Below are 21499 nucleotides of genomic sequence, written 5' to 3' on the forward strand. Positions count from 1 at the left end.
GGCATATTGATACTACCCTACTTACAAAATTAGATTACAGTTAATCTCCTGGTCTTCTAATCTCTTCATACAGGAAATAACATATGCAGGAGAGCGCATGGTTTTTAAACTGACGTTATAACGAAAATATTTTTTATCTACTTCGTTCCAATAGATGATGCAATAGTAAGCACATTCCTTTCACGGTTGATCTTCTGGTTGGAGAACAGTAGTAATAGTAATGTCGGAGTTAAACAGATCCATGGTTCACTGACTCACTACTATTATATGTTGAACCTTTCACAGACACCTCATAACAGCCTCGGTCCTCCGGGTACTGAAGGTCCAGGTCCATATACCATGGGTTCAGCCTATCCATCAGTGAGACCAGCTCATCTTCAAGCCAACCCTGTAACACCAGCAGCCAGTAGCGCAGCTCCAAGTCCACAGTCGACTCAGCTGCAACGCCCCATATCTCAACTTGTTCATCAGGTTCCACACAACATCAATAAGGTGAGTAACACCCATTGGCGGCTTGTGCCTTTCTTGATAGGTGTTCACAAACAAATATGAGTAACGAACACACTGATATATTCTCGTATAGCTGAATCACATGTCAGAGATAAACGAGTTCTAATATGCATGCACCAAATCTATGCATATAAAACCAAAATTAAAACTATTAAACAAGAGTTGAGTAAAATTAATTCATAAGGCTCACATTCACTGCTGTTGTAGATGGTGTTGAATATCTGGATTTATTTGTAGAGAAACTCCATGCGCCTAGTTTTGAGAGATGCAAACTTATCAATAACTTTATAATTGAAGTCTCTAATGTTGTTAAGTTTTTTTTTTTTTTTTTTCCAACATAGCCAATGCACTTAATCAGCCTTCTTTCATGGTGTTACAGAGGAATGTTTTAATCCTCTTTTAATTTAACACACAATTTCTCACACGTCTGTCTCCAAACTTCAAGTATTACTGTTTCAAGACTTTCAACTTTCAATACGCACCAATACAGCTTGTATTTTCCTTACTTTGCTGAACAAAAGACAACAGAATCAGCCCCCGTACGTAACAGTATTTTGAAAAGAAACAGTAAAGAGAGGAAAGAGGGAGAAAGGAACAGGATGCCAGACCCAAGGGAGATGGAACATCTCTCTTTCTCTGTCATTAGCATGTTAAGACCTCTGCGAGCCAGAGCTATTGTAACCATTGTAACAAACCAGAAAATATTCTCACCTGAGGCTATTTCACCCTGCTAGAGAAAAATTGTGCGAGCTGCTGTCAACCTGTTCAATGGAGATTTAAGGACAAATGAACGGGACATTCTCTCGAGACGAAAAATGTAGGAACGTAATTGCATATTGGAAAGTAATAGATGTAATAATATTAATACAGTAATGCGTATGATTATTGTTGGTTTTTAAGGTGTTCACATGCTCCTGTGCTCATATAGAGGAACCACTGCTGGTAACACCTCACTGATTGACATTCTTCCTGAAATTCATTGTATATGCAAATACTCATCTCTTCTTTGTAAAGCTTGGGGGGGAGTATTAGAGAGTTAGAGAAGGCCATATGGCCTTAACTCTGCCAGGTTAAATAAACCATTATTATTATTATTATTATTATTATTATTATTATTATTATTATTATTATTATGTCAGATTCTGAATAAAAAAGAGTAGTTCCTGTAAGTCAGTCATGTTTATAGATGCATGTTTGTAAAGTTTATAGAAGATTAATGTGGTGGACTTCGAAAGATTCTAGATCAGAAGTTGTTCAATGCATTTTGTATATTTGATGTTTTGGAAGATTGTAAGTCAGGTTATCAGGGAGAGGCTTGAAATATCTGAATTAGCTTTAAATAAGGATATCGTTGCTGCACCTTCAAAATCTGCTATGTGTTTTTAAAACAGTTTTGCAGAACAAAGAAAAAGCATTGTCACTTTTAATTCCCTGCATTTTCAAAGCTACTTTCGGTATAATTTCGTCATTTTGCTTGTAATGGTTGAAATTATATCGAAAGTAGCTTTGAATATCAAGGGAATTAAAAGTGACATTGCTTTTCTCTTTGTTCTGCAAAGTCTTTTTAAAAACACATAGCGGATTTTGGAGGTGCAGCAATGATATAATAGACGTTGAAATATTAGAAACATTTTGAGAAAATGGATTACAACAGAGTTCCAAAGCAAATGTTTTTTTCGATTTAGTTTACGAAAAAAACATTTGCATATATATATATATATATAGAGGTCCACACCTGTGGAGTAACGGTCAGTGCGTCTGGCTGCGAAACCAGGTGGCCCGGGTTCGATTCCCGGTCGGGACAAGTTACCTGGTTGAGGTTTTTTCCGGGGTTTTCCCTCAACCCAATAGGAGCAAATGCTGGGTAATTTTCGGTGCTTTCATATCATTCAGACGCTAAATAACCTAGATGTTGATACAGCGTCGTAAAATAACCCAATAATAATTTTATATATATATATATGACATGTGGCAGTGTCCGAAACTTGCGAGTTCCTGTTTAAGTACTAATGAAATATTCATTTACCTAAGAATCTGGGCCCTACTTTTAACCGAACATCAGCTAACTAAATGATAGAATTTTACATAGTATCATAACAACTGCAACAATGGATCCCTATGCATGTAGGTTTTGTGGAAAACGAAATGGCAAATATGCTCGCTAAAAAGGAACAATAGTACTTTAACAAATCACACAGGAATTTATAACTAACAACTAAAATCCAAAAGAGTACCAGTAGCAGGAAAAATGTATGCAAACGTTCAACAGACACACAGTCTGAATATGCCAGGAAAATCTGAAGTTGCAATAAGATGTGCACTGTGCAGTGAGTCTGGTCAACTTCGCAAGAAACATCACCATCTAACCTGTTGTAAAGTGGAGAGAAAAAACAGTTCTGCCAAGAAGAATTAGGACTGTATTGGGAAGCAAAAGAGAAAATGACTCAACCTGGTAACCTAGTTAAACTTCATCAGTATTCGACAAAAACAGCAACAACATAGTATTGTAATTAATAAAATAACATATCATGCATAACATGGCTGCCAAAGTGTTATACAACTTGAAAATGGGTCACAGTCCTGTCATCTATCTCCAGTATATGGAACCTGAATCACACAAGTGAAGTGGATAGGCATTACAGTCTATACAAAACTAGAAAGGTATTGACAGTTCAGCTGCTTCAAAGCATCACCATTGCAGTGAGCACGTGGTAGCCAGTTGCTTTGTTCAGAAGTGTTGAATCTTCGTTATTGTGTTACAGCAAGTATTGATGTTCTGTCATGGCTATTGTTTTCGTAGGTATCTTGTTGTTGATGACGGTAGAATTAGTTTGAGTTTAAATTTAATTTAGTTATGAGTGTATTTGAAACGCAATTTATAGTGTCCGTGTGTTTCACTTATACAATGTCGCAAGCAGGGTTGAGAAAAACCCGGGTATTTAAAAAAAGACCCAACCCAGTGGGTTTTACTGGGTTTCTTTGGGTTTTTATGGGTTTCTTTGGGTTTTTATGGGTTTTATTGGGTTTTTCTCTAATGGGTATTAAATAGTTCAATTTCGTGACTAAGTGATTCAGAACACCAACATATTCTAAGAACTACTTCATGAGCAAAAACTGGTAAATTAAATAAGCAAAGATTGGTAAATTATTATTAAATATTCTTAAGTTGGCAGCCTGCCCTTCCACTATCTTGCTAATATGTTAGATCCAAGATTCAGAGGGGCAAGAATAACTGCAGATCAAGAGGAAAGTGCAGAAAATTGGCTCACAGAGATTCATCCAGAGTGGGTGACAAGTGTTATGTCTTTTAGGATTGCTGATTCTGATTATTTTCCTGCTACTATGTTTTCTGACGCAGTTGTACAACAGTTCAGTCCAAAAAATGGTGGAAAATAATGGAATTGAAAACAACAAAAAAGGGGAACTTACCAACAGGATTTATTAGCTTTGTGAAAAGTTTAATTTCTTGCCCTGCCAGCACTGCATCCATTGAGAGCATCTTCTCCACCTATGGGCTTGTTTGGTCAAAGTTAAGAAATAAGTTAGGAAAGGAAAAAGCTGAGAAATTAGTGAAGATCTACAGATTTCTGCATGTTAAGAAGGACTGAATTGTGATGTAGTTAATATTAATACCATTCTACAATAAAACACTGTGTTGATGAAAGTAATTTTTTCTTTATAATGAAACATTACCTAATTAATAACTTCTGCTGACAAATTGTTATAGTAAATAAATATGATGCACCTTTTTGTAATATTTTGTATGTTGATTAAATTACGAGAAATAAATATATGGGTTTTTTTGGGTTTTGTGTCGGGTTTTATTGAAGGGGTTTTTTTTTAAAAAAACCCATATGGTTTTTTTGGGTCTGGTTAAATTACAACAACCCTGGTCGCAAGGCATCACACCTGCGGCACAAAACGAACCCCGGGCTCAGAGGGAGAAAGGAGTGCTACAAGGGACAGCAAGAGGTCTAGAAGTAACGGAAAAGGTGCTCCTCTTACAAGTAAGGCGAGAGAAATGGTTTGTAATGTGCGGGACTATTTCGAGAAAGAAGAGACGATGGTAGGCTTCTTATTCCTGTACAACAGGTGGTAAACAATACTGCAGAGGCTCTCAAAATAGGAAAGGAGAAATTTAATTTGAATGAGTAAGTGGATGGACCTTCCCGACTTGAAACCCCGGAAAAGAAAAGGAACATGGAAAAGCAAGTGACAAAGTGACAATTTATATGTCTTTCAGGGGGATGCAATCCGGCGGCATCTATATTTATATTACCAATGGAAGGAGCATCCTACTTTAAAAAAAGCTACAACCTTCGCTTCAAGATGCGGATCTTTTCCATGGCAGTTATTCCTTTTTGCATACCGTCTTAAAGAATTTAAGTTTCAAGGATTAAAAAATATCAAGGGTCGTAAGGTATTAATGGAGATAACTTATTACTTATATGTTGTTGTTTTCTAATGCCAGGCGTTTGACAATAAAGTCATTTGACCTCTTGCACTCCAATATTTTTCAAAGATATTATCATGGTCAGCTAATGAAGCACAGATTTTGAGGTGTTCCGAATCCATTGCTTGGTTTGAGTTCCACAATGGGCAGTTAGGGGACTGATATATTCCAATTCTATGCAGGTGTTTGGCCAAACAGTCATGGCCTGTTGCCAATCTAAATGTAGCTGCAGACGATTTTCGTGGTATACTATGTACCATATTCGCATTCATTCATACGTTTATTATTATTATTATTATTATTGTTGTTGTTGTTGTTGTTGAACATAGAGAATTTAATATAACAACGCACTTGGCATTCATTGATTACCATAAGGCATTCGATACAGATGACAGAACAAAACTTTGGGATGTTTTAGTTGAAATGGGAATACCCCAACATGTAATTTATACAATCAAGAATATGTACAAAAACACAAAAATCAAATTAAAAGTAAATAACACTTTAAGCAAGGAAGCTAGAACAATAAATCAAGGAGTAAAGCAAGGCTGCCCAATGTCACCCACCTTATTTAATATTTATATAAATAACATTACCAAAAAGTGGGAAGACGAATTGCTCACAAATTTTATGATTGGCAACTTCCCACTTAACACATTACTTTACACAGATGATCAGATAATCTTAGCAAATTCTGAAGACAACTTACAATACACACACTATACAAGATAGTAAAAAATTATAATTTGGAAATCTCTATAAATAAAACCAGAATCATGGCCTTCCAAGGAAAGAATCATGTAAGATCCAAAATTGCAATCAATAATAATTGTATAGGACAAGTCAACACATTCAACTATCTTGGCTGCAATCTTTCTTATATAAACTCAGGGATGTAGATATTAAACTTGCCAAATTTCAGCAACTGTTAAAGACAATCAAATCAACTCTATTAAAGAAAGTTCGACCAGAAACAATTTTGAAATTCTATAAAGTTATGGCAGTCCCGGCATTATTATATGGATCAGAGACATGGTCATTAACGAAAGGACAACTTCGAAGAATAGAAGCTGCTGAAATACGATTGCTAAGACCTCTTGCACGATATACTCTTTACGACCATAAAAGGAACGCTGACTTACGAACAGAATTGAATATCACCGCATTATGGATACTATAGAATCTTACCGCAACAACTGGTATGAACATGTATTAAGAATGCCCAACAATAGGCTACCCAAGAGACTATTGGACTATACACCTCATGGAAAACGAGACATCGGAAGACCAAGGAAGAGATGGAAAGATCAACTTTCTTCTGGAAGCGGAACAGGCCAGGAGGCCTAATCCAAGACTGTTAAAGATGATGATGATGATTATTATTATTAATCAGGGAACGGATTTATATGGACTAAAAATATATGAAATATGTAAATATATATGTAGTTATTTTTACCAAAATATGGAATTAAATATGGATTTTTACCAAAATATGGAATTAAATATGGACTTAAAATTATAAAAAAATGACTATGTACGTTAAATATTGGTACATTTTAATCAAACTAAACAAAAAATATAATGGACGTACCTTATCTTCCAATGTAGTTTCAACAAAACACAATTTTTATTGTCTGTTACCATAACAATAGGTTACAAACATTTCTTTCAAGTGCTGAAAAGTGAATCTTCTTCTATTGTCTCTGAGGATAGATTTATACTGACTAAAAGAGCGTTCGACGTCACAAGAAGTAACTGGTACATAATTCAATTTCACAATGTCTGCTGGGGATAAGTCCAAGTTAATCTTCACTGTTGATTCACCACTCATCACAGCAACAACCTTTTGTAGTTCTTCATATCCAGGGTTTTTTGAAAGTACAGTGTCCACCTTAGCTCTTACTGCATCTGCAACTTTACCTCTACCACGATTCAGTTGTTCCACAGTACTATTTATAATTTCAAAACTTTCAGATAGTGAAAGGTGCCTATTTTGGAGACTTTTGAGCGTTTTTATGATGCATGAAAATGTATGCTGAATGTGAGCTAAGTCATTCTTCACACTTATGTCACAGGTAACTGTTTTCGCAGTATCAATTGAGACTGCATCTTCAGAGTCCAATGCAAGGAGAACATTGTTAATAGAGTCTATATGTTCGGCATAATATTCAACTGCTTCTAGCCATGTACCCCATCTAGTTAAAATTGGCTTTGGTGGCAATGGAATTTCAGGGTACATTTCTTTCAACACGTTAACTCTACTGGGAGCTTTGAGAAATACTTTTTTCACTGATGAAATCAACAAATCTACTTTAGGGAAATTGTCTCTGACCACTTCTGCCACACGATGAAATGCATGCGCCACACAAGTAAAATGAGTCAATTTAGGATATACAACAGATAATGCTTGTCCAGCTTTGACCATATAAGGGGCAGCATCGCTAATAAAGAATAACACATTATCGTACATAATACCCTTTGGCCACAGGATACCCATAGCTTCGTTGAACAGTTTAACTATAGTTTTGTTATTGCACTTTTCTAGAACATCACAATGTAAAAGAATTCGTTCAGAATATTGTTCACTTAACAAACCGATAACTACATTACCAACAAGTCTACCTTCTTTGTCGGGAGTCTCATCAATGGAAACCCAAATTGAACTATCTTTAATTTCATCTCTTATCTTCTGTATTGTCTCATCGTAGATGGATGGAGCATACGTCTTCCTAAGTGTTGACTCATCCGGGATTGTATGTTGAGTATATTTTTCAAGGAATTCCCTGAAGACCTTATTCTTTAGTTTGTAGAGAGGAATATCAGCAGAGATGAGAGAACGGCACAGGTCGATGTTAAACTCAGATCTTACATTCGATGTTGTTGGTTGTGTTAAAAACAATTGTCTCTGCTTGGAATTTAGTTGTTTGTTGGCCTGATGTTTACTAGTTGTAATGTGTTGTTGCACCAGGAACTTTTGTGTAGATGATACTGCACACTGACACAAATTACAAAATAATATTTTATTGTCAGTTGATAAACCATCTTCTTTAAATTCTGAAATGTAACTTGTTAGTTTTGATTTTAAATTGACTGAATGACGTACTTTTGGCATATTTACCGTCTTTATAGTATGATTTACAAAACTGAACCTATGTGTACTCTGACTGGCATTTAACTGTTGAGCTGCACAACTGAAGTCTGTTAAAAATTTTAAATTAAATTAATACAGTTTTGTAACTTACTTTCCCATTGTTGATAGGACTGCTAATTTTCAAATAACTCTGATGTTAAAGGGATTACTGAACATGTGTTTAAATCTCTATTGTTGAAATGTATTTTTAAAAGTTAATGGAATTTTGTTTTGTTTTATTGTTAAACCTAATATAATATGGACTGTTTTATATGAAATATGGAAAATATATGGAAATTAACGAAAATATGTACTAAACTCTAAAATATGGAAAAATATGGAAAATAAAAGTAGGATTTTTCAACCCTACACATTGTGAAACATAAAGATAATGCAAAATATAAATTATATTAGCTTTATAAGTAAATATGTATTTACATATAAATCCTTTCCCTGGTCATGATGATCCTTTAAATTCCTGTTTATCCATATTATATGCATTATACAAAAGGTTGGATAAAAAGTAATGGCAACAGTTCGATATTTCTAACATGGCTTTATTCACAGAGATACAACATTTACGTACTTTCAATATAGTAAATATATATATTTATTACCTTTTTCCAAACATTTGTAAGGCAGCGTACACTATCAGTGCGTCCATCTTTGTTGATGTTCCGTATTGACCGCCCTATAGCACAGATAAGTTCATCTTTGATATTGTACCGGATCCCTCACAGTGGTTTTTTCACTTCGATGAAGAGATCGTAATCGCATGGACTCATCGGGTGAGTACGGTGGATGTTTCAGAATCTCCCATTGCCAGTGGCGCAAGAGGTTCTTGACAACAGCAGTGGTATGACTCCTTGCATTGTCATGAAGAATGATGGGGTTCTGTACCACCAAGTATCGTCGTTTTCTCCTGAGCGCTGGACGAAGGTGGTGCTGCAGGAACCTGCAGTAGTAGTCAGCATTTACCGTCTGCCTTGGAGGTACACCGTGGTGCAGTATTACCCCATCAATGTCATACACCACAATGAACATCTCCTTCACACCACTTTGTGTAGGGCGCACTTTCTTTGGACGAGGAGAACTGGGATGCTTCCATTCATTTGATTGGCTTTTCAAGCTTGGTTCATATGAGCGAGTCCAGGTTTCGTCCATAGCGACGATTCGTCCATGAAAATCGTCACCTTCCCTTTAGTACCAGTCCAACAAGGCCTTCCCAGAACACTTTAACCCATCGTGCCACTGTGCAATATGGCAACGCTGCATCGCCACAGCTTCACGCAGTTCCTGAAAACATTCTTGTGCACTATGACCTCGTGCCACATTAATTGTAATCCAGAAACGTTGCTCTAGTTTCGTAAACGTGGTCTTGAAGCGCTCACACTATCCCTATGAAAGTCAACGTTCTACACACTGCAGTAGATTGACAGAGTACTGTCGCCACTGGCTGCACTAACCCAACTAACAGTCCTTGTTCATGTCCACACAGCTGGCAGCTCTCGAACGCACCATCGTCATGTGACAGCAGTGTTGCCATAACTTTTTATCCAACCCTTGTATATTATGCAACCAAGCTTGGGATTAGGATCAGTGAGTTTGGGAACTACAACCCTGGTACACTTGCATTCTGGTCATGTCTCCTTGCTCGTTCAATGATGTCTTATTAAGGTACGGTCACACATCGCTATTTTTGCAGCGCTACTTTTATACTGCAGCTGCAAAAGTTGCGTGTCGTGTTCGCACGTAAGCCAAAAGTAGCGCGCTGCACGCTACTTTTCATGCTGCGCAACCCGAGTGCTGCAAAAGTTGCAACTGGAGGTTGCGAGTCTGTTCACATGCAAGGCGCTACTTTTGCAGCCGCAGTCATGCTGCAGGTTACCATCTCCGTGTTGACTTCTCAATATACATTTTGTGGTTATGTTCGCATTATTAAGAAACTCATGCGAAAGCTTCCTTATCTATTATTTGCTTTTCTGTCGTATCTAGTATTCAGAAATTGACATTATTTTTACTATAAAGCTTTTAAAAACCCCTATATACTTAAATGATTTTTTTTTATTGGATTATTTTACGACGCTGTATCAACATCTAGGTTATTTAGCGTCTGAATGATATGAAGGTGATAATGCCGGTGAAATGAGTCCGGGGTCCAGCACCGAAAGTTACCCAGCATTTGCTCGGATTGGGTTGAGGGAAAACCCCGGAAAAAACCTCAACCAGGTAACTTGTCCCGACCGGGATTCGAACCCGGGCCACCTGGTTTCGCAGCCAGACGCTCTGACCGTTACTCCACAGGTGTGGAAAGAAGACCAGAAATGTCGAAAAGACAACCTGGTGGCATTGGATAAAAAAAAAATATATTATACACACTATTTAAAGGGTGTATTTTGTTATTGAAGTGTTGTATCAGTGAACAAGTGTGTTGTGTCAGTGAAGTGTGTTGTGTAAGTGAAGTGTGTTTCTGTCAGTGAAGCTTTATAGTTTATAGTGGCAGTGCAAAGTATTGAACAGTGAAATGTTTTTGAAGTGTTAGTGAAATCAGGATAGAATCAGTGAAATGTGTCATAGTTCCAGTGCAGTGAGTGAGTTGTCAGCAAAATGAGTGTAGTGCTGAAGGGTACTTATGCAGGTATGAACATAACATACTCGTGGGTTTTAATTCGAACTTAGGTTAAGATACAAATTAGATTTACTTTAAATGTTATTTTAAGTGATCGTGCTTCTTTTAATTTAGGATGCTCCCTGTTGTTGTTTCTATTATATTATTATTATTAATTATTATTAGTATTATCATTAATTTATTATTAATTGTCATTATTGAGTGTAATTAGTTACCACTGCCACCAGGTATATACCCATTTGCAGTGTGAATAAATATATACATACATAATGCAATTAAAATAGAGGAATAAACATATTAAATATGCTTTCACGATTATATTAATATATTGGATATAGGTTTACATATTTGCATATTGCTTTCTTTCCTGTGCATATCTATATATATCTCTAGTAGTGCTCTCTTTTTTTGTGTTTCTGAATATAGAAGCGATTATATTCTCACTATCCCTTTTTAAACTTACGACACTGTGCAAGACTGAGACTCTGTTATAACACTTTGTTTGTTCAAAGAATGTCTAATACTGGGCTTGATTACTGTGTTGCAGCCTGTGGCTGGAGTTGGTGGAGACCATCCCCGTGCTCCTGCACACCCATCACCAGATCAGAATCAGAATGTAAACGTGAAGCCTGCAACATCAATACCTACTTCTGTAGCATCTGTTGCTGCAGCAGCTAGTCAAGCTGTAGCCAGTAAACAACATCACGAGCAACAAAGACTAACACACGAGCAAGTATGTTCATGTTATTATTGCCATTATAGTCAGAAGCATTTACATCCCTCAGTACCATAATGGTTAATCTTACGTTGTCAATTTAGTTATGTATTGTACTTCTTCCTGTACATTGGATGACTTTTGTCTGTGGCCAGTAGTCATAGGCATAGTCATTCAGAAATTATACATTTGATGTTCATATACGTTTTAAGGTAAGCGTTCACTACATCATATCGCATAGATCAGAAAAAGACTATCTTTGCTGTAATTGTTATGTAACTGCGTTCACTACATCTTATCGGACTCATTGCCTCACGGCAAATCCGTCCACGTTTCTCGGATGGGCAACTTTTCCGATGCGTGCGATCATGGCCTTCTTTAATAAATCGATTTTAATTGGTCGACTGTTACTATTATGTTGTGCCATGTTCAGTGTCGCGCCAAAATGGCAGATGGAAAACTTACTTAGCGTGTATAAAACTGCGAAGAATTATATAATTTGAGGCGTTCCCATTACAGTAATCAAGTCATTTCTTGCAAATATATTATGTAACCAATATTTCTTTCATTTCTTCCTCTTCAATTAAAACGCATGAAGCAATTACAAATTCTTATTCGCTAACAGATGTAATTAATAGATCTAACCTCAACTCCTTTGCTTTTAGTAATGTCAATATCGTATGACGTCATGTTTTAAACAGCTGATAGAGGAATCCGATGAGGTGAAGCTGTTACAGTGAACGCACTGCACTTAAAATATCCGTTGCATGCGATTCGTACGAGCAGTGCGATACGATGTAGTGAACGCTTACCTTTACTCTTTGTCATAAAATATTTCGAAATAAAATACACTACAGACATGGTCTTTTGGATCAGTGGAGGAAGAGATTTGAGATTGACATTTAGGCCTTTAGGCTTTTGGATCAGTGGAGGAAGAGGTTTGAGGTTGACATTTAGACCTTGTCTTCATCTTAGAAGTGTGTTGCATACCGGACAGTGTGTAATAAACTAAACAAGTCTGTGTTACAAATTTCAGATGAGGAAGTGTGAATGACAAAACAAATTGTGGGTACAGTGTGCATTCTTGCAGTCTTTGAGTTAAAAATATTGTCTACTACAGTAGACATCCTTTCCGAACCATGTTGAGGACACAACGTCCTCTCCAGGACATGAAAGTTTCCCTCCTTCCAAACATAAATTCTGAAGACACCTTCGTACCAACAAAATAACAGTAGCAGTCAAAGTCCTCACTTAAACTAAGCTCCTGTCAAGCATTTTATATTACTTCTGTTGTGTGAAATGAAGCCTTCAGTGGAATGAGAGATGGACTTTAGAGTCTGTCTCAAACTATAAAACTCTAACTTCACTGTTGTTCAGTAATTACTACTGACAAATTTGTTAGAAAATGATTTAACAGACCTATCAGTAAAGAAGAAAGTAAAATGCATTCCAAATGATCTAAAAGTTCTTCAAAATATTAAAAATGACCAAAAAATGCCGAAAAAAAAAAAAATGGCCTATTAATTCAAAAACGTCAAAAAATGCAATATAAGAAATTTCTTTTTTACGTTGATATTAACATAGAAAGGATTTCTGTATTAATAGGCATCGTCCTAATGTGAAAAACAAGAAAATGACTTTTCATCAACATCCGCCCCCTAATTATTACCAACAGTGATCTGTGCTCCCAACCATCATTCCAAATCCCTTTCTGTCTTCTCATTATACAGAAAACAACAAGATTTATTTTTATGATCCTTTAAAAAGTGCATTTCGATATTTTTGCAGAAATAAACGTTTTTAGTATTCTGATGCTGTCTCTCTATGTACAGAAATTTCTCATAACCTATTGGTAGTGCATGTTCTTGTTCATACTCAGTAATATCTACAAGGATCCTCGGCCTATGGCAGCAAAAAGAGCTATAACTTTGATGTGTTGCTCATAGATGGGGACACTTAAATGAATGACGTAGTCAAATGCCCATCATTGGATTAAAAAAATATATATAAAATGCAGAGTCTGGGTGACTCATTGCATTGGGAAGATTGTCTGTCTTCGTAGAAACCACAGACATTCATTTTTTCCTGTTCTCTTGGTTGTTGTTAGGTTCTTAATTTTCTTGCAGTTTCGAGCAGCTCTGCAAATGGTGGTTAGTCCTGGTGATCCACGTGAGAACCTTGAACAGTTCATGAAGATAGGTGAAGGTTCAACTGGTACAGTGTGTATTGCTGTCGATCGCACAACAGGAAGACAGGTTGCTGTGAAGAAAATGGACCTAAGAAAGCAACAGCGACGAGAACTCTTGTTTAATGAGGTACAAATAAATTATATCTTTTTCCTTTTTGTATATATGTAAGCCTATATATTTTGTGTTATTTTTCGTAATGTGTTTCTTACTGGAGAGAGACTTCTGATGCTTGCGTTTAGAAAATTTGTAGATTTTTCTATTAATTTGTACTTCAAGACTTATTTGTATAGTACCAGAATATTATATGAGAATGTGAAGACAAAGTTATAAATATTTCACTTATGGAGATATTGTAAATAATAATTACCCATTGTTTATTCATCTACAATAGCCGTCGGCAAATTTGTACTCATGATGACATCACTGAACGCAAGCCACAATACATAAGATATAATATCAATCGAGGAGTGTAGAGCACTCCGTTTGGATCCCAGTAGGGGATTTTCAACACAAGCATCTGACACAGACTACACAATATTGATTTATAGGTGGACAGATTATATTTTATTTCACCTTAGTTTTACTATGCTACAACAACCTAGAAAAATACGTCACAAATTGCCACTCTTAATGCAACTCGTAAATTTTCGTCTGCTAGTCACGAACTTTGTTTAGATCTTACAAGTTTTCGTTCAGAAAACAAATGTTCTGAAATATATTGAATATAGAGTCAAACATAGCAGCTATGTAAAGTAGTGGCAGGTGACCTATCATAGGATTACACATATTTTCTATGGAGAGCATTTTAAATAAGTCTAAGCCAGTCTGATGTGTTATACTTGTACAATGACAACATTTTATGACCTCACTTATTTCCAGCTCTCTTAATAACATGTTAGTCCACCTAGTAGACTTTTTAAAGTCGTATTTCGAGTCCTGTATGTTACTACAGATACAAGTTACTTTATGTACAGATTCATTTCTTCTATACATTTTCTTCATGCTTGGAATAACTCCTTTCCTGTTTTATTTCCTTTAAGTTCAATGACATCGAGCAAATATTCTTATACAGAGAGATCCTTCGTAACTCCACGAGTGACCATTACCAATTCACTCTATCAATATCTATGTTTCCATCTAAAGTGAGAGATTAGACCACTGTGTATGGATCTTTGATTTTATTTTTCGTGTTTCAATATCCCTTATCCTCCTCTGTATTGTTCGTGTGCATAATTTCATACAGATTATTCGGGACAAATAATGTTAGCAACTTTATTCAGACATATTTTAATGAACTATACTTCATTATAGCACTTCAAGGGTTTTGCAATTTCCAAAGCAGTAACATAACTTACATGGAGTTCCCTTTCACTCATAGCATGTTTTATCATATTTTAGTGCTGGTACTCTTATTTCAATTTAGTTTTTTTATGTTTTAATTGCTTCGCCCCTTCCAGCCCTACAAAAAGAAAATTATGCTTATACTTATTTTCTACTATATACATTTCCGTTTACAATTACATTGGATATGTTCATGCTTATCTATGATGTGATAATCTTATGATGTGTCGTAATGTCGCTAGATGTTTGATTTATAAGTGCCTATTAGAATTTTAGAACACAAGAGGCGTCTACATTGTCACCATATACACAACAAATACTATTCCTCCCATTCTTCCTTAAACACACGTTTCTGAACAGACGTTGAAGGTTTAAGAAAGAAGCAATCTAAATCTAATCAGTTAACCCGCCACTGATAGATGCCTGTGTACTTGAGTTGTAGGGGAGTTGGATAGAAGGGAGGAGGTGAAGCAAAGACAGTTTACTGCTCTGCCCCTGTGACGTCACTATTGCTAGTGATCACGATGACATTTTTGCTGATCCCTGATCTACAGCATTAACAATATTTCTTACCTATTACGAAGTTGTATCAAAAAGTTCCCATGCTAGCTCTGTAGTGCACCAACAGATGACAGCACAGGGTTGCACATGCAGCGATAGTGAGCTGTGATCTTGATTTGGTAGTGCCAAGTGATATGTACTAACATCGGGAGTTGTTATATTGGTGTTTTTGTGATCACGTGCTTATGCTAGCCTGCGATTAGATCGTGGCACCATGGACAGAAAGGTGCAACATCAAGCCAACGTGAAATTTTACGTTAAACTTGGGAAATCAGCCACGGAAACATTGGACATGCTTCTGCAATGAGTTGTATGCAATGTTTCAACAGGCACAGATGCTTCAAAACCGGAAGAGCATCTCTGGAAAATGAGCTATCTGGACGATCTTTCACAAACATCATCCCCGAGAATGTGGAACAAATTCGGCAACTTGTGTATGAGGATCATCAGAGGATGATCGATATTTCTGTCATTGTTAGTGTGTCATACGGATTAGTGCGGACAATCCTAACATCTGAATTGGACATGTGACATGTCGCTGCAAAGTTTATCCCCTGGTGCAGAAGGAACTTCCCACCACAATGTGTCAAGATCTTTGTGAGTGTGCCGCAGATGAACCATCATTCACATCCAGGATCATCACTGGTGACAAGTCTTGGATCTGTGTGCATGACTCTGAGAGAAAGCGACAGTCATCACATTGGAAGAGCCCATCATCTCGATGATCAAAGAAGGCAAGAATGAGCTGCAGCTCAATGAAGAGCATGCTCGTCCTATTTTCCTATATCTGCGGCAGCATTTTTAATCGCGAATTTATTCCCCAGAGCCAGACTGTCAACAGAGTTTTACTGCTGTGTTGTGAGATGTTTGAGGGAGAACATTAGGCAAAAGCGACCAGATCTGTGGCACGCAAAGAATTGGATTCTTCACGACGACAATGCACCCTGTCACTGAGCACTTCTTCTGAGTTTCTCGCCAATCACAACATGTTATTGCTTTCATAAGCGCCATACTCGCCAGATTTAGCTCCAGTAGACGGACTCACAAAAAATGACTTGAAGGTCGAATTCCAAAAGTGGCAGGAATGCTGGGACCGATGCATTGCTGCGCTAGATGACTATTTCAAAAGAGATAGTGTTTAAACTTGGGCAAAGAGAGTACTTTTTTGTAAACCGAGCTAGTACGGGAACTTTTTGATGCACCCTTGTATGCTGTAAGAAAATATAAATACTAAAAGGTACTTTGTATGAGAAATGTTATCTGAAAATACTGCCTTCATGTTGATTTTTTTTTTTAACTTGGATGGTGTGGTAAGCAAAACATGACAGCAAATTTTCAAATTTGCTCTCTTATTGCCATATTAATTTATTCACATAATCTCCACACTTCTATGCCAATGATGAACAAGTTTCTTGAAGCTATCAAGATTAGAAGTATGATTCTTTGGTATTAATGGAATACGCGAAATGTTTCAAAACTTAATTGTATTCGCAAAAAAATTCAAATTTCACGAGAATGAGTTAATAAATTACATTTAACCGTGATATGTTGCGAAATCTATTTCCAAACAACGTTGTTTACTGAATTTTTTTTTTTGATTATGTTTAAAAATTCGTTTTGAATTTTGTTATTCTCCTATCTACTTCCAGTAAAAATCATTTCCAGTTCAGCTTGAGGATAATGTGTTTGCACACGTCTTAAATTGAAAAGATAGACTGTAGTTTTAAATGTGTCTTGAAGTTCATACATTAAGTGTACAAAATTCCTATATAATTTCAGGTGGTAATCATGCGAGACTATCACCATCCAAATATTGTGGAGATGTATGACAGTTTCCTTGTGCAAGACGAGTTGTGGGTGGTGATGGAATTCCTGGAAGGTGGTGCCCTCACAGATATCGTCACGCATGCTAGAATGGATGAGGAGCAGATTGCCACTGTCTGTAAACAGTGTCTGAAAGCTCTGGCGTATCTTCATTCACAAGGTGTAATTCATAGGGACATCAAGAGTGATTCCATACTGCTGGCAGCTGATGGCAGGGTATGTTGAATTATAAGTTCGTTACAGAAACTTAGTCGAATATAAGACTTTTTCTGAACACAGAGTGCATGAAGTTGGTCTTTTTATTTATGTTGATAACTAAGGGGTGGATTTCTGTGACATGGCATATTTTTTCCTTTGGAATTGTTTCGGTTTTTAGACCGATTTAAAATTGATTCCTAGCATTCTGAAGAAAATGGGAGGGTTTTTGTTGGGCATATAAATTCATATTTTGATAGTTTTTAATTTTGTAGCATATTTAGTACGAAACTGCATATTAACATTATATTTTGGGAATAACTGTTTACATATTTAGGCATTTTTTTAAGTAAAAAAAAGGTCTCTCTCTTTTTTTTTGGGTAATATGTTCAAATTTAGCAACCCAATTTAATAGATTTTTTCCTTTCTTTTATAGGTAAAATTATCAGATTTTGGGTTTTGTGCTCAAGTATCACAGGAGTTGCCCAAAAGGAAATCACTGGTAGGGACACCATACTGGATGTCACCCGAAGTTATTTCTCGTTTGCCATATGGGCCAGAAGTGGATATTTGGTCTTTAGGTAATGTTGATATAAGGGAATATTTTTATATAGTTTTTATGTAATTGCTAATTATCACTTGGCACATCAAGTATAAGACTACATATTTCATTATGTACAGCATAGCATAAAATGCACAAGTAAATTGTATCCTATTGTATACAACTGACCTTTGTTTTTGGAAACTTGTTGATATCATAAACGTAATTCTTCTAACACGCAGAAAAGCATTAGTTTTTCCCCATGTTTGTGTAACAAGATCTAGTTTCTTCACAATGACATTCTCTGTTTTGAAACTACTCTCTTATTGTTATAAATTATCATAGAAAACATATATGCAATGCATTTCCTCTCTTTGTAAACTTTTCGATGAACCACAATGTAATCTTTAATTTCTCACTGTCCAAAATATGAATAGAAAATATTGTGGTGTTACAATTCGATTTCGAAATTGTCCCAGAAATATATGTTTTCAGCATCCTCATACTGAAAAAAGTGGCATTGTACATTCTGTCTGTCTTGTATAGCAATTTTTCTTAAAGCAAATATTCTGATGGGGGCAGATAAAAAAGTTAAATTTTTTTTCTTCCACCATGTTAATAATGTAAAAATATGTACTTATACAAATTTTGGCCACTCAACCGCAAATATGAGGGCCATGCAGAAAGTGATTTTCCTTGGGGCTGTTTACAGAAAAAAAAACACAATTTTATTGCATGGAAAGATTTATTGAAACAGATACAGCAATTGTTGCGCTATTTGTCAACATATTCCCCACTGGAATTGAGACATTTGTCATACCATGGGATCAATTTTTGTATCCTTGTGTCGTAGAAATCAGCCTCCTGAGATCGGAACCAGCGTTTGACAGCTGTTTGCACCTCTCTGTCGATCCCATGATATGACAAATGTCTCAATACCGGTGGGGAATATGTTGAAAAATAGCTCAACAGTTGCTTTGTCTGTTCCAATAAATTTTTTCAATGAAATCGTGTTTTCTTTCTGTTAACAGTCCCTGGATAATTAATTTTTTTACAGCCCTCGTAATTGTGGTCGAGTGGCCAAAATTTGTGTAAGCAATTCTTTTGACATCATTAACATGGTGGAAGAAAAAAAAAAAAACTTTTTTATCTGCCCCCTTCAGAATGGTCAAATTTTGTTCATATTCAGCATCTGCTTTGTTAAATCGTCTTGTAATTAATCAGATGAAATATAGTCTGTATTTGAAACCAAAAAACACACACAGTGGCACTCCACTTCAAGACTTGGTACACGATTTTCTTTTTGTTTCATAGAATAAACTGTAAAATAGAAAGATGATGTTCGTATTAAGCAAGAAACAATTCCCTAAGATAAATTAATTATTTTATATAGAATTACTTTTACTTTTCGTTGCAAATTTTGTCAAGTATTTGGATCCTCAGACAACCAGAGTAGGTAGTTTGTGTGCCTCATTGTTAGAGGATCATTACAGTCCATGCTGTAAACATATTTGTTACATGTAAGTCAACCACAGAAGCAAGGTGGGCAAAAGTCACTTAACCAAAATTTGAGATTTCGATAAAAGGACAGAAAATATGAATGAAAACTAGATGTTTATTCATACTTTGTTTCTGTTACAGGAATGATTATGTTTATCTTGAATTTTCAAAATGTGAACCTCCTTGTTCAATAAACATGTGACATCAATCTGGAACAGATCTGCAAAGTGACAAACACAATTCCTTATTTGAATCAATAATTTCAAAAACATTCTCTATTAAATTTTAAGTTGTTCAGTATCTTGTGATCTGCGCATACACCTTGTCTTTTGCTATTCCCTACAAGGAAAAATCATACTGTATATTACATTACAATAGCATAAATGTATGACTGTAAAGAATCGTCTAATTTCGAAAAGTGGACAGTGAAACAGAAGGTGGTTTACAGTTTGCTGTTCGTCACAGATACACAAGTAGCCATTTTCCTTATGTAATATAAATCTTTAAAAATAAGAGCCAATTTTTCCATGATCGAACAAAAATTGTGTTAATATGAAATGTAGTATAATTTTGTTACTGTATAAGTGGGTATCAATTTTTGGAAAAAATATTTCTCTCGTATCTGTAGACATAAGTGCTGTTTGAGAATCATTGGAAATACAAAAATTAGAATTATGAAGTTCAGTCCGTATCAGTGCCTCCTTAATTGCAAATAGCTTGGATTGAATAATTGAGCATTTAGGTGTAAGTTCGTTCATGTGTGTGTAGATTTCTTGGCCATCACAGAATACCACAAAAACTCATCCAATGCGTTAGTTATGCTAAGTTAAATATATCATGCTTCCAGACAAAATATTGTAGCCACAAAGAAGATGAGATATATGAACTAAGTCACGTGAAAAGCATTATAGATCATTTTCATCCATCTGTATGTAGGGGAGAGTCGGGTAGTATCGGACAGTGCGGTTTTTTCACCTACCACCATATGGTAGTACCTGAATGACATGGTTACGTTTCTCTATGCGACATTACTGAAATGTAACCATGTCAATCAGGTACTATCATCGTGTGGTAGATGAAAGAAACTCACTGTCCGATACTACCCGACTCTCCCCTATGTATGTATGTATGTATGTATCTATCCAGTGCCTACCCACTTCACTTTACGTGATTTGGGTTCCACATGTTGCGGATAGATGGGAGAACTGTGATCCATTTTCTAGTTGTACACCACTTTGGCAGGCCACATTGTACATGATGTGTATCTGTGGAGAGTTATGTCGTGTACTAGGGTGAGTGTGTGTGTAAGTATTCGTGTGAGTGTAGTGTCTAGAATGAGTGATGATGATGATGATGATGATGATGAAGATTAGGAAGGAAGAGGGAGAAATCTGGTGCTGGCATGTAGCCTTCTCCTTTCGAATAGCCCCAAGGGGCCCGCCAGGCATTATATCCCCGTTCAATGGACGAATCACTATCAACAGTGACATATGTCTTCTCTTCATATGCACTGCGGAGAGATATGGGATTTAACCCAGGCATATTGATTAGAAGTTGTGCACTGTCATCTCTCCTAGTCCCAAGGTACAAATTTTACATTAAAATTTCTGACCCCGCCAAAAAATCGAACCTGGGCCACTTGTCTGGAGGCAGACACTCTACCACAGAGCTAACTTGGCGGACTTGATTCGTCTGTAAAGATCTGAAAATTGTGGCTCTTCATGCAACTGGTGTATTTGACGAAATCGTGAAAAGAAGCTGGGTGTCTGGCTATTATGAAATGAACAGTTCCTCAACCTTCATCTTTAAGATCGCATCCTCATATGTGTACTCCTTTTGGAGTAATATAAGTTCTGCTTTACCTGTTCCAGTCAAGTACAAGGGCTCGATACCTGCAACACTAACGCTGCA

The 21499-nt window shown here is 36.3% G+C and overlaps 1 protein-coding gene across 2 annotated transcripts in view; it reads left to right on the forward strand.

The window, feature by feature from the left end:
• The window catches only part of mbt (serine/threonine-protein kinase PAK mbt), a 68151-nt gene that overhangs the window by 15967 nt on the left and 30685 nt on the right, over nt 1-21499 (forward strand). For both annotated transcript variants that reach the window (XM_069828241.1, XM_069828242.1), the window contains exons 5-9: nt 286-492; nt 11270-11455; nt 13564-13752; nt 17308-17568; nt 17984-18128. In XM_069828241.1, the coding sequence (XP_069684342.1) occupies nt 286-492; nt 11270-11455; nt 13564-13752; nt 17308-17568; nt 17984-18128 (988 nt within the window). The remainder of the gene's footprint in view (nt 1-285; nt 493-11269; nt 11456-13563; nt 13753-17307; nt 17569-17983; nt 18129-21499) is intronic.

Source organism: Periplaneta americana, chromosome 6 (genome assembly GCF_040183065.1).
Source record: "Periplaneta americana isolate PAMFEO1 chromosome 6, P.americana_PAMFEO1_priV1, whole genome shotgun sequence".
Classification (NCBI taxonomy): Eukaryota; Metazoa; Arthropoda; class Insecta; order Blattodea; family Blattidae; genus Periplaneta; species Periplaneta americana.